Source organism: Watersipora subatra, chromosome 11 (assembly GCF_963576615.1).
Source record: "Watersipora subatra chromosome 11, tzWatSuba1.1, whole genome shotgun sequence".
In the NCBI taxonomy this organism is placed as follows: Eukaryota; Metazoa; Bryozoa; class Gymnolaemata; order Cheilostomatida; family Watersiporidae; genus Watersipora; species Watersipora subatra.
Window position 1 is genome coordinate 27,455,230 of NC_088718.1, and position 14,209 is coordinate 27,469,438.

General features: G+C 38.7%; 1 protein-coding gene across 4 annotated transcripts in view; it reads right to left on the reverse strand.

Moving 5' to 3' along the window:
* The window catches only part of LOC137408515 (zinc finger protein 561-like), a 38,491-nt gene that overhangs the window by 3,019 nt on the left and 21,263 nt on the right, over positions 1-14,209 (reverse strand). For 3 of the 4 annotated variants that reach the window (XM_068095071.1, XM_068095070.1, XM_068095069.1), the window contains exons 6-10: positions 12,870-13,094; positions 12,310-12,539; positions 10,040-10,173; positions 5,492-5,601; positions 1,191-1,243 (exon numbers count right to left, since the gene is read on the reverse strand). In XM_068095071.1, coding sequence (XP_067951172.1) covers positions 1,191-1,243; positions 5,492-5,601; positions 10,040-10,173; positions 12,310-12,539; positions 12,870-13,094 — 752 coding nt within the window. The remainder of the gene's footprint in view (positions 1-1,190; positions 1,244-5,491; positions 5,602-10,039; positions 10,174-12,309; positions 12,540-12,869; positions 13,095-14,209) is intronic. The other variant, XM_068095072.1, reaches the window with a different exon arrangement.

Here is a 14,209-nt window from a genome sequence, read left to right on the forward strand (position 1 = left end):
CTAGTGCTCATAGAGTACTACTGGTGCTCATAGAGTACTACTAGCGCTCATAGAGTACTACTAGCGCTCATAGAGTACTACTAGCGCTCATAGAGTACTACTAGCGCTTATAGAGAACTACTAGCGCTCATAGAGTACTACTAGCGCTCATAGAGTACTACTAGCGCTCATAGAGTACTACTAGCGCTCATAGAGTACTACTAGCGCTCATAGAGTACTACTAGCGCTTATAGAGAACTACTAGCGCTCATAGAGTACTACTAGTGCTCATAGAGAACTACTAGCGCTCATAGAGTACTACTAGTGCTCATGGAGTACTACTAGTGCTCAAAGAGAACTAATAGCGCTCATAGTGTATGTTTCCATGGTGCGCAGTACTGCGAAGCAGCCCCCTCCGAAGTCGAGGGGATTGTACATTTCCATGCTGCGCAGTGGTTTTCAGCAAATTAGCCAGAAAAGAGAAATTGTATAAATCGAATCGCTAGATGGATACATGGAATCGATCATGCGTACCGAACGTCAGAAAAGGTCTTTTTATGCTTTTGTCATCATTATACTTTTATTTACAATACACATTCACAATGTTTTACAAACCTTAACACAATTTTTACAAATAATATATTTTTAATAAATGTTTATATAAGTAATAGATTATTGAAATGTTACTTTAGGGCTTGCCACCTATTTTTCGAAAAATGTTGGTATCGATAACAAAGTCCAGGAAAGTAATCACTTCATCATCTTCGTAGGAGCAGACCATAATTAAATTTAAGTGAAAAAATATCGGAAGAATAGCTAAAACAAAGATAAGCAGGATAACTTTTTTACTAGTCTATGGCGCTCGAAGAATCTGTTTCCACGGCATGTGAGCTATACGCAGCCACTGCGCAGTCGCTGTTTCCTTGCTGCGAATTTGCACTAGCTTCGCACTGATCAGTGCGCAGTGATTTCAGTGCGAAGACGCCGTTTCCATGATTTGGAAATAGCGCAACTCCGAAGCACTGCGTATCATGGAAACATAGTGATAGAGTACTACTAGTGCTCATAGAGAACTACTAGCGCTCATAGAGTACTACTAGTGCTCATGGAGTACTTCTAGAACTCATAGAGTACTACTAGCGCTCATAGAGTACTACTAGCGCTCTATGAGGCTTGCACTATCACACCCTCTTTAACTAATTTTAACATACTTCTGACAAATAGTGCTCAGATTTCATCATACCATCTTCTTCATGAACACCACCTACAAAGGGAAGTTATGATGTTCACTACACACTAGCAACTATGACAAACTCAGGTTGTCAGGTAATAGTTGACTGGAAGCAAAGATAGCAAAGTTCAGCCGAGTTTAACTTAGTGACAGAGTGAGACAACTCCCAAAGCATTTCTACCGCAAACTTAATGGCAGGAGCAAAATTTTGCCACAATAAATTTAGGATATTGGGTTATCATTTTGCTAAAAAACAAACCAGTTAATTTTTTTTACTCAGTGTTGTATTATGGGATTTTTTAGGCTCAGGCTATATTGCTGCCTGAGCTCAAGGCAGTGTAGGTGGTCTTGGTAATTACGGTGAGTGCATAAAGCTGGATAAAGTTAGTGGGTAAAGCTAGTAGATTAGGTAGTATAAGGCAGTATGGGGAGGACGTAAGGAAGTATAATGAAAGACAGACGCTCTTCTTCTTCATCTTCACATCAATACATGTAGGTGTACACGTTTATACAACATGGCGCAGTTGACGAAGCTCTAAATTTTTTTCTGTGTGTTATCGTTAGCGATAATTTTCTGGTTTTGGTGTAAGTTTAGTGTTTGATAAGGCCCTTTCACAGGCGTGCAGGTGGGGTGACGTGCAGTAGGGTAGTGTTGGGAGGCTGTGAGGTGTTGTAGCGGTGAAGCATCGGTGTTGGAGAGGTGTAGATATTTATTAAGTGTTCGGAGGTGAGAATTACAAAAAATATATACGAGTGGGGTAGAGTAAATTTGTGGCGAGAAATAAACATATTGTGTTGAGATGGAGAGTGGTTTTCCGAAGCTGGTGTTCGGTGAGCACGGTGAAAGCTCGTGGGAAAAATTTATAAAAAGAGATGAATTTGTGTATTGAGAGTGCTATCGAGAGGAGAGGTTATGTAGTTGATGATGGCGACAGAGTGCCTATTATGAGAGGTAGAGCTAGGTTAGTGTCACTATTGAGAGCTATTGGGCGTAACGGTAGAGAAGTATTGAGGGGTGCAGAGTTTAACGTAGATGGTGCAAATTCTATTTATGAAAAGGTAGTGGAGGTTTTGCAGGGTTATTATGGTAGACAAGAGAGTATGTTTGTAAAGGGGCCTAAGCTTTTGACGGCTAGGCAAAAGGTACTTGGAGAAAGTGATAGAGAGTACTTACAACGGTAGAAAGTTTGAGCAGATATGCCGAGGTAGCTAATAATGATGATAGGGTAAGGTTTGCCTTTATAGTGGCGGTTAACGGGTTTAGGGATAGAGAAGTAAGCTGAGATTTGATGAACACCAATCTGACTTGGGAGTTGTTACATGAGGCATTGAGGGCTCGTGAAATGACAAACGATTCGGATAGATTCTTGAGAACTGAGAGTAAAAGTACTGACTTAAAAAGTGAGGTTAAGATGGAGGTAGCAAGGGTGTTGGAGTTTGATAGCCGAGTGCAGTACCGGAGTAATGGTAGAGGTAAAAGCTACGATTCAGCGGGTAGATCTTCCCCTAGAAGTAGCCCTAGGAGTGGTTGAAGGTATTTTTTTAGTAATAGTAGTGATGAGCGTGATACTAGTAGGTATGGGACACAAGATCGGGAGTGTAACAAGGACAGTGGCAGTAGAAAGTATAGAGATAATAGCAAGGAAAGGTATGTCTCTAGATATAGAGAAAACTGTAGAGAAAATAGTACAGATAGAGTTTGCTACAATTGCAGAGGTAGTGGCCACGAGATGCGGAGTTGTTCCTCCATCAAATGTTTTTCTTGTGGACGGCAAAGACACGTATCCCGATATTGCGGGGATAAGGGTAGAGAAGTAAGGTATGGCAGTCGAGATAGCAGTTGGGAGAGGTATTGGGGAGGAGAAAGTCCTCATGATGTAAGGGATAAGTAGAATAGACCCAGAGATTACAATATGAACAGGCATGAGAGAGACTGTTGGTTTGAGAAGTGAGAGATGGATAGACATGATGAAAGGTACAGTGACAATAGCAGGGGTAAAAGTGCAAGATTTGCTGGCTATAGAGATAAATATGGTGAAGATCAATGAATAGGACAGAGAATTGTGCAGTATTTAGAAGTTAATGGAGTAAATGTTGAGTTTACGTTCGATACTGGGGCTGAGGTGTCAATACTAATCGAGGCAACAGCCAATAAGTTGAACCTACGGTTAAAGAAACCGTAGACAGTTTTAGAAATCGCTGATGGTAGTGAGTTAAAAGTGGTTGGAAGTGTGGTAGTTCATTTGGAAAGTAAACGCAGGCATATGGATGCTGAAGTTCATGTAGTGAAAGGATTGAGAACGAACTTTTTAGGCATAACTGAGTTGAAGCAGCTAAAATTATTTGCTGCTGTAAATGCATTATGTGAAAGCAAGTTTGAGCCTGTTAAGGAGTGTAGAAGTATTAAGCCAGTTCAGCCGTTTTCGCCGAGAACCATTATTGTTGGGTCAAGTTATGTTCCAGATGATGTCAAGTTGCAAAACCTGACAAATAAGTCTGACAGAGATGTTAAGAAAGATCACACAGGTCAAAATTGGTGGACTTGTGAAACCAAGGAAGTAAAGAGAAGCGGATACGTAGCAATTATAAGTCAAGGGGGGACAGCCAAAGGCACCAGAGAGGCGCAAGTGTCTATGGAGTATGATAGAGAACACAGTCATGATGAAGTAAGTGAAGGTGCTGAGAAAGTAACTGAACCAGTATCTGTAATGGAGAAAGTTTGCTCTTTTTTAGCTGAGGTATCCAGTAATGGAATGTTAGACAGAGATGGTCATGAGAGAAAGGTAGCAGAGATTGAAAGAGAGGAAAAGGAGGTGCGGAGAAAGTTGAAGGAGAAATTGGCTAAGCTGAAAGCCAAACGGGAGGCAGCAGTCATGGAGTTGGAAAATGTCAAGGCATTCAGGGTAGCTGTGCAGGAGTTAGCCATGGTTCAGAGGAGAATTGCTGGTAGCAGACTTGCACTGGTGGCAAGTGAGGTCGAGTTAGATAGGTCTGGGCCTATGCCAACTCCAAGCTCTGTGGTGCCATCCCTGTGCAGCCGATTACGGCCCAGGTGGAGACCTCTCACAGAATGTCTGTCGAGCCTGCCTCTTATTGGGGAGAGCGAGGTAAAGAAGGAAGAGAAGAAGATGAGGTTGAGGAGTCATTACTGACCCAACCAAAAGACTCCGGGCTAGTCAAGGTTGGTGGGAGTAGTGTTGGAGATGTTGGTTGAAGTAGTGACAGCGGTCACGGTGACAGTATTGGTAGCGGCGGATGTCACGGTGATAAAAAAAATGAGTACAGACTGGCAATGGAGCTGGCAGTAACGAGGAGAGTATTTTAGTCGGTGGCACAGAGTCAAACAAGCCAAAGGCATAGCCTATAGAGACTGCCTTAACGGAGTCAGGTAACGAGCAACAGAAGTAAGGTAAGTTACTACGTCTGCTTGTTGGTAGTGATGGGGTGGCCCAAAACAAAAAGAAAAAAAGAAAGAACATGCTGTATTATGGGATTTGTTAGGCTCAGGCTATATTGGTGTCTGAGCTCAAGACAGTACAGGTGGTCTTGGTAATTACGGTGAGTGCAAAAAGATGTATAAAGCTAGTGAGTAAAGCTAGTAGATTAGCTAGTGTAAGGCAGTATGGGGAGGGTTTAAGGAAGTGTAAGACAGACACTCTTCTTCTTCATCTTCACATCAATACATTTAAGTGTACGCATTTATACAACACTCAGAACAGGCATAATATCGCAGTTTCTAATTTTTTTAATTTTTGGTTTAGGATGGATGAAAAAAATTGTAAACAGCGACATAAATGTATTTTTTGCTGGTGAAATTCTTTAACAGTTAAGTGCTTTGAAGTTGGGTCTCGGATATTTCTGATAACTACATATTCATATTAAAGAATGGGATCTGTGTTTCGGTCAAACTGCGTAAACAATAGCATTTTTAATATGCAATCGGTTTAACTAATATAGATAAATAATTAACAAGGTTTTTGTTTGTCAAATGCATTGACTCTTGTGAAGAATTTTTTGCTGATTCTAAAAACTTTAGATTAAAACTCCACGACATAAATGTTACCTTTCGCAGCAAAAATACCAAGCGCAGAGCCAAGATTTTTATGAATTATGTCATAATAAGCAAAAAATTTCATAGTGAAAAAGTGAACAAGCCGAATACTTTTATGATTATGAACACACTGAGATAGCTGAACATGATGAAATACTGTCATGAAAGTTGCAAATACATGTAGCTGAACAAATGATATTTTACAAGGTTTGTGATAAGGAGGGACCTACTTTCTGGCAAAGGATTATTTGCAAGAAAACTGCCTGGCGGCAGAGGTTGGGTGCGTGTGCCTAGACCTGTTTCCACCATGTCTCCATTAGTCATGAACAGCTTGCCTTCCCTGCATGCAAAGATACAGTGGATGATAAAGCAGGCATAGAAATAGCATTAATATCCTTCACTCCAATACTACATGGAATTAGGATAAAGTAGTAGAAATGAAGAGAGTAGAAAAGTGTCAATGGTACAAAAGTGGTTGAGGAGCAAGATGGTGGGTACAAAACAATAGATAGCACAGTTCTGGTACGCCACAGACTCGTATCAATTTTGAAAACCCGTCTCTATCAGCAAAACACAATATCAAATACACCGGGGGTTTCTAACATAGCACACATAGCGAGCAACCCCTCGAAGATTGAGTATGATGTCTGCCTAGCTTATTGCAAGCAGAGTCTGTGTATGTTTTTAGAAGCATGTTGCACAAACAATAATCCATATAATAATCTATTTATCTTCTAGATATATATATATATATATATATTTCTCAAAGTATGTGTGTATGTGCGTCCCTCCAGCTATAGCTATTATAAGAATATCTTAGCTGGACAATGGTTACGCAACGTCATGGTTTACCGACATTAGAAGCCTAGCGCTTATTAACGAGCTTACTGGAATTTTCCATTGGCAATGTGCCAGGCTAATAGTGGTAGGTGAGCAAGTGGTAGGCAACTCTCATCACTTGTCATTATTTATAAGCTGATTTTTAATACCCGGGCAATGCCAGGAGGCACAGCTAGTATATATATTTCTCAAAGTACCTGCATATGTATGTGTGTCCCTCCAGCTAGAGCTATAAAAATCACGCAATAAAGAATCCGTACTGAAAAAAGATTTTATCTTGGACACTACCGTTTACTAGACTGATGCCCTACCCATTAGGCCACATAGATTGATTTGCTCGCTAGCCGATATATGGGAGCAAATACCTAACGGCTTTGCGTACTACGCGGGGTGATTGCGTAAGTGATTGTCATTAGTAAGCTTATTAAAATTTTCCATTGGCAATGTGCCAGGCTAATAGCAAGTGACAGGCAACTATCATTACGTCTCTTTGTTTATAAGCTGATTTTTAATACCCGAGCAACACCCGGGAAATATAGCTAGTACATAATAAATAACAATAAATCTATAATCCTGGCTGAACATGTCCTTCTTTGAAAATTGAACTCTAACCTGTTGTTTGTAGGTCATCTGTTCTAGACCAATAGCTGCTCTCTGCGGACATTGTAAGAAAGATGAACTTCCACAAAATTTTACTAAATTTTATCAGAATGTAAAGTACTGGTATTTCTTTACAATTTGCAATTGTTTTGTATGTTTGGGGTGATCGGACGGCAAGAATGTTACAAGAATAAAATCGACCAAACTTGATTGGTGAAAATGCTCAGAATAAGCGAAAGCACGATTAAGACATCTATAATTGTAGAAACCGTCAGAATTGAGGCGTGTAATACTGAAACTTGAACGCAATAACCGATCTTAACTATAGCAACGATAGCAACTAGTGACAGATTTTCACACGTATTTCTCTTCCTAGTGTTTTAATCGCAATCAGGTTTTGTCGATTTTAATCTTGAAACATCCTGACAGTCTGATCATCTCAAACAACCACAAATGATAAAGTTTTGATACTTTCTGATAAAACCAATTAAAAGTTTATGTAAAATCATCCTTTAGATCAGCAAGTGCAAACCATCTATGAGGTGCTTTATATCCTGATTGAGTCACACTGTCAAAAAGGCCTTTTAGTTGATCTGTTGAAAGAACTGCATCGAATCTGATAGACATCAATGCAAATTTGATAATTACTTTATAGAAAAGAGTCGCAATAAAAATCTTTAATCAGGCAAAACTGGTTGGATAAGTTTTCGATAGCATTTATTGTCATTATGTGCTCTAGTTCTATGCTGGCTTTGAAATTAATAGAGTTAGTCTTACAAAGGAGAACTATCTGACTATCATGTTTGCATGCAATTCTTTGGTGATTATAACGTAGATCAATTACTATGGTGTGAATCATGAGTAATAAATTACTAAATTTGTCTGCCCCTGTGCCTCTTAGATAGTCGTCTAGCTTCCTACAAGCCTGTTCAGACCCAGCATTATAAATTAAACTTCATTGGCAAAAGTATCGTTTCCAAAAGAGGGCAGTTCATGCTTAATCACTCGCCCTAATAACAATAGATAGAGACGGGAACATCGATACTTTTGGAGAGGTGCAACAGTAGCAAACGCAACACAATTGCAAATTAACTATGAACATGCATACGTTAAACATAAATATTTTTCAAATGCAAACTGGATTTTTTTTATAGAATTTGGCCTACCATTGTTTAAAGCTGGTAATAAAAATCCAAATTATACACTTACCCTAGGACACTTATATTTCGCTAGTATTTAGTTTCGTGAGTAGCACACAGAGTAAAATTTCGCTGCAACTTAATTTCGCAGCTCTGATGAGTGCGAAAATATAGTGATGTGAAAATAAATACAGTGGAACAAACAAATTAGATTCCTCAGGTCCGGTCCTCTAGTAAAAAAAGTTTTTATATTTGCGACTAGTTTGTATTTGTAACCCGCAGGTATAAATGTATGGCAGAAATCGATAATTCAACGTGATCGCTTGCTGCCATTTGTTTCTTGGACTATCAATGACGTCTCGGTCCTTTTCGTCGTGACCGATATGGTACCAATATTAGATCTCAAGTATTTATAGCAAGCGATGGCCATGGCACGTTTTGAGTTCACAATATTTCAAATTTAAAAAAAATCAAATACAGTACATGTCTCATAAAAAAGAAAATAGATAACAACCAACATCACAACCAGAACTGTATAACATGGTTGGACCTGGTGAGGGTTGTTATCGTTTTTGGTTGGCAGTAAAATTCATCACTACAATAAGTATTATTTAATTGTATGACTTCACCTACCAGACTTTCATCCTCATCAGTTACAAATTCGGTGACTAAACTGATATCATCATCTTCTTCGTTTGTCTTGGCTTTTCCAAAAAAACTTGTTATCTTAATTTGCTTTGCCATGCTGCTCATTCGGTGTATTAACGAATTTACTAGAAATTTCCCAATGAGCTCAATCACACACAAATTATCTGCATTTCTAATATCACGATTTTGTTGTGGATATCAATGAACTACAGGGCCGTATTCCCTTGGACAGCTGGCCGGCTAAGACGCCCCAACTTTTTAGGAATTTCATAGTCCAACGGCTATAGAAAGGTTTTTATCGCTGTAGAATATCACTTTATTCGAAGCCATAGATACAAACATCAACTTTTAGTAGTTCTTAGGCGTCATTATTATCTTCATCAGCGGCAAAATATTCTTGTTAACGACTTTTATAAAGGTTTGCAAAATATCAAGTTTTAGCAAACATCTGCTAGCCCATATCCTACTTAATGAACTTGAAATAAAATCGGCAAAAATGATCTTTGTTAAAACGCTTAAAAAAAAAAGATGTCTTCTTTCTGAGCTTTTTAACTGCATACAAGTTTTGCCTGTTTTAATTTTAAAACGTTTTGTCAGTCACATCAGCTAAAACAAAGCAAATCTCAAAAAATAGAAAAATGTTGATACTTGCCAATAAAATTTTTTAAAACTTCACGTGAGAGGCCCGGCTGAGGCCCTACATAAGAGAAACCTGTTGGGAGCTTACAGCACCCCCCCCTCCTTCTCCACACCCCAGATGTTCATAACTAGTCGTCTAACATTAGCCCCCCAACTTGCAACCAGTGAATACAGGCCTGTATAGAACATAGCTATTTAATTTCGAATTTTCGCTAGTTCGTTATGATAGTTTAGTTTCGCGCATGAATTTTTCGCGTGATGATGACTCCGCGAAAACGCGAAAGTTAGATGCCGTGAATACTTAAGTGTCCTAGGGTATTAAAATGTAAGCTGTTTACAGGAGTGCGTTTTTCTCTTATCAGATTCCTTGAAATTTGCCAACCTTGTTATATCACTATGATTATAACAGCTCACACCAAATTGACTGGCTGTGAAACACAATATGCCAATATTTAAATATTGTTCAGAGAAATAAATAATACAAAACTTGATATTTTTAGATAATCTAAAATAAGATTTACACAAATATAAGCTATTTCATAAATAAAAGTTGGAATAGTTGAATTACACAGCATGAGAGTATCACTGAATCCAGTGTAAGTTCCAGCCAAAATCTAAAAGTGAAGAAGTTGATCCTGAATGAAAACTGTGTAATCCGAGTGACGCATCTTCTTGTAGTTTATAAGCTACGCTAGTAAAGGAGACATGTATCCCTCATGTCACATGTATCCCTCATGTCACATGTATCCCTTCATATCGCATGTATCCCTTCATATCACTTGTATTCCTCATGTCACACGTATCCCTTCATATCACATGTATCCCTTAATATCACGTGTATCCCTTCATATCACATGTATTTCTCTGCCACCATGTGTACTCCCTTACAACTGTCATTTTATACTCACACACCGTATGTCAATTCTACTGACGAGCAAATGGTGCTGGTTCTTAAGATGACGTTTAAGGGGGGCGCCTTCCATGGCCCCGTAATCACAGAGGTGGCATCTGTAGGGACGCTCTCCTGTGTGAATCCTCAAGTGAACCTGAGGGAAAAGAGCCTTTTTTGAGCAGTTATCCACCTCTTGTTAAACCAGTAAACTGGTAGGGCTAAGACTTGGTGAACCAACTTCAAAGGGCAACTAAGACAACCGAGTCAATAAAAGTGCGCGACCGGAAATGAGTTTAGAACAGGAACAGGACTAGCCATGTGTATCTTCTCGTCCAAAGAGAAGGTCGCCATCTACCAGTACACATAATCAATCAGCCTTTCTATATTAACGTTATAACACTTGAAAAGTATCTACAGATTAATAACTCAAACAACCTATTGTTAATTCGTGTCGGTTTATTTAAAGGATGAATTGCAACAAAATTCACATTACCGTTATTTGATATGAAAAGATTCACCATGTCTTACTCTGTTGTGTTGTAGGTGCAAGATATGTGGAAAGGTGATTACAAGCTCTTAAAAGCTCAAAAACAAACTGAAAACTGCAGCCACACGAGACCGCCGTAGTTTGGATTCCCTTTCCAGAAGGGCTCAAATGTGATGTAGTTGTGAGAGATGATTTCTGTTTATACTTTCTTGCAACCTTATTCGTCGAAATATTTTCACAAATATACATCACGCATTCAATAAAACTATGTCTATTGTTCTTATGCGTCTGTTTTATCTTCATTGTAATGCTGTCATTTTTAGCGCTGATATCTTATAACTTACCGTAAAAAAATCGTTAAACGTTTAAACCTTAGGTCGAAGGAGTACATATCATTGTCTGATAATCATGACGAGCCTGTTGGTCATCTGTGATAATCGAAAAGTGCTGCAAAAATTATTTGCGAAGTATTGGGTCACATGATCAGATTACGACTTGACGATTGAATAATGCCGAAACAAAACTGTAAAGTAGCAAGCATCTATGTTTGATACGGGGTCTTCGGTGAAACCCGAAGTGTTTGTCATAAACTAGTACTATGATAAGTTTTTTATTGAGCTTTGTATTGGCCTTTCAATTCATGTGAGAACATACGTGACAAAACAATAACCAAATTTCGTGGCTACGTCATCGAAATAAAGAGATTCCAATCTACGGCGGCTTTTCGTTTTTGAGCTTTTAAGAGCTTGTAATCACATTTCCACATATTTGGCACTTACAACACAACAGAGTAAGACATGGTGAATCTTTTGATACCAAATAACTGTAATGTGAATTTTGTTGCAAGTCAACCTTTAAAGGAACTTACTTTGATCATCAAGTGCCTAGGATCAGGTAGTCAGAGTTGACAAGGGGTAATCTCATGTGGGGGATGGCGTGCAAGAGCAATGCAGAAATGGCTTTACTGAGTAGAGATGATCATTTAGATTAACTAAACAATAGTTTATGAATTCAAGTTTCATTGACTTGGCTTATCCCTCAATAGGAACAGTTCTGTCTTTTCACCTTATACTGGACACAACCTAAATACCCCATAATGATCACTAGTACTCTGGTAGTCGGGTGTGCTGTGAGAGATTGTCAGATACGATAAGTGATTGCACAATTATTCCATAGTGTAGCAATGCAGTCGATTGGTGCAGGTGGCAACAAAAAGAGTCAAACCGAGTCGAATGCACTCCTCGAACCTTCTCATTCATTTGGCTAGTCGTCTGTCTGACTCAGACGATTAGCCAAATAGAGAAACAGATTGTTCGAGTACTTTTCGACTTAGTAGTTTACTAACTTTTGTGATGATTTAGCTATTAAGAATGTTTCTAAAAAGAGATGGCGATAAGGGAAGATAAAATATTTTTCGGAGAGGTGGAAACGGATTAAAATACTTACCATTGTTTCTTATGGCAACAAGGGTTTTAGCTTTCGAACAAATCAGTGATCGACCACCCTATTCGAATGAATTAAAGTCGAGCACCGATGTGCCAATGTATGGCAGTTTAAATTATTAGCGGTTGTATCATAGCTGACAGAACTGATATTTTAACAACATTTCCTGCTGTTCATTTAAAACTGAGCAACAAACTAGAAATGCAAAAAAGGATAGTTTCAAAGACACGGGAGCCGCTGGTGAGCCTCTCAAAGATATGAAAATAATTGATGTCCGCTGTATGCAGTGCATCTTCACTTAAACCTAAAGAGATACACAATCAGCTCTAGTCTCGAGTTGAAGCATCTAGGCAGACTGACCTTGAGCCTGCCTGGGGTCTTGGCAGCGTAAGAGCAGAACTGACATATGAAGGGAGTGTCAGACGAGTGGCGGCGCATGTGGTCCTTAAGCCACGTCTGCAGAGACGTTTTATAATCACAGTGTGGGCAGTTGAGATGCTTGGGCTTATGTTTCATTAATCTGTGTTTACTGAGCATGCTAATACCTGTGAATGACTGGCCACACTCATCGCATAGATATGGCTTCACCCCTACAATACCAATCACAAAGTATGAACAGAGTACACTAGTTACCACCAGAGTACACTAGTTATCAACAGAGTAGACTAGTTATCAACAGAGTACACTAGTTATCAACAGAGTACACTAGTTACCAACAGAGTACACTAGTTACCAACAGAGTACACTAGTTATCAACAGAGTACACTAGTTATCAACAGAGTACACTAGTTATCAACAGAGTACACTAGTTATCAACAGAGTACACTAGTTATCAACAGAGTACACTAGTTACCAACATAGTATACTAGTTACCAACAGAGTACACTAGTGATTAACAGAGTACTGTATCTCACTCATACCTTTATGAGTACTGTTCAGGTGAATTTGGAGACCTTCCTTATTAGCAGAGCTGTATGAACATTGATTGCATTTGTACGGCTTGTCACCAGGAGCCAAATGAGTCTTCAGATGTTGTCTGTAGTTGGCTCGCTTCTTTGTACTAAAGTCACAGTGTTCACATCTGATAGTCTCACAAAGGGACGGGTGCTGTGATAGCATGTGCTTCTTCAAATCAGCTTTGTTGTCTGCAAGGAAATGCAAACAAGTACTGCTAGAAGATACGTGCAATTGTAATCTAGACAAGAGTTCAGTAGAGATCCTCCTGAAGTGAGTAAAACCGTAAAATAGTGGAGCATGGCAGACAAACATTATTTTCAGGCTAATACGTAGAGAAAAGGAAGGTTATACAAAGGGTGGAACAGTAATGAATTAGATTTGGAATACTGGAATGGTGTTAACTTTTCATTTATATCTACTTGAGAGCAGATAATCGTACACAGCAATTTATTAGCACCGCACCATGCAGCCTCTTACATATGACCATCGCGTGTCAGTTTTTTCACAGATATTGTCTTCCTGTCACTTGATAAATGTACACCCATGTTCAGTTGCAAATTCATGAGGAGGTGCAGGAAAACTTACCTTAACTGAGAATAAGTGAAATCTACATTAAACTAACTTACATATCTATTCATATTTTGCATAGCAAAATATGAATAGATATGCCATCGATATGTCCAATAGATATGTCATCAACCATTTAGCTGATGACATACCATATACATTTAGGTGCAACTGCGTAACCTTGCATGCTGAGCGTCTCACCAGATATCAAATGAAATGATTGGCTCAAGGTGAAACATAAACTTCTCATAATCAAGGCTTTTTAGCTCTCACAGAAGTTCTTTGTTTAGTATGTTCTCTCATATGTAAACCCTATTTTCAAAAATTATCTCCCCATCATTTTTAAATAAGAGCTATTGACATCATTTAAAACACAAAATTCTTTAGCAAAAAACTTTATAAAGTTACAAAATACCATTAAAAGTTGGGTTGAATTAGTTTCGCTTGCTGAAATACTAAAAAAAATTGATAATCGCACCAGATATTTTTGTGTCAGTAAAAGTAGATTAAAGTGAAACATGGATAACTCGCCCACGGATAGCTCGAACACATGGTTAATTCGAACGGTTTCTTTGGTCCGTTCCCACGTAATGATAAATTGCTATAGATAACTCGAACTTACCACTGTCAACTCGAACTGTTTTTTCCCAACGGCTACCGAAACGGTTGTTATCGCTTTAGAAAATCATTTTATTCCAAGCCATAGAAGTAGACCTCAACTTTTCGTAATTCATAA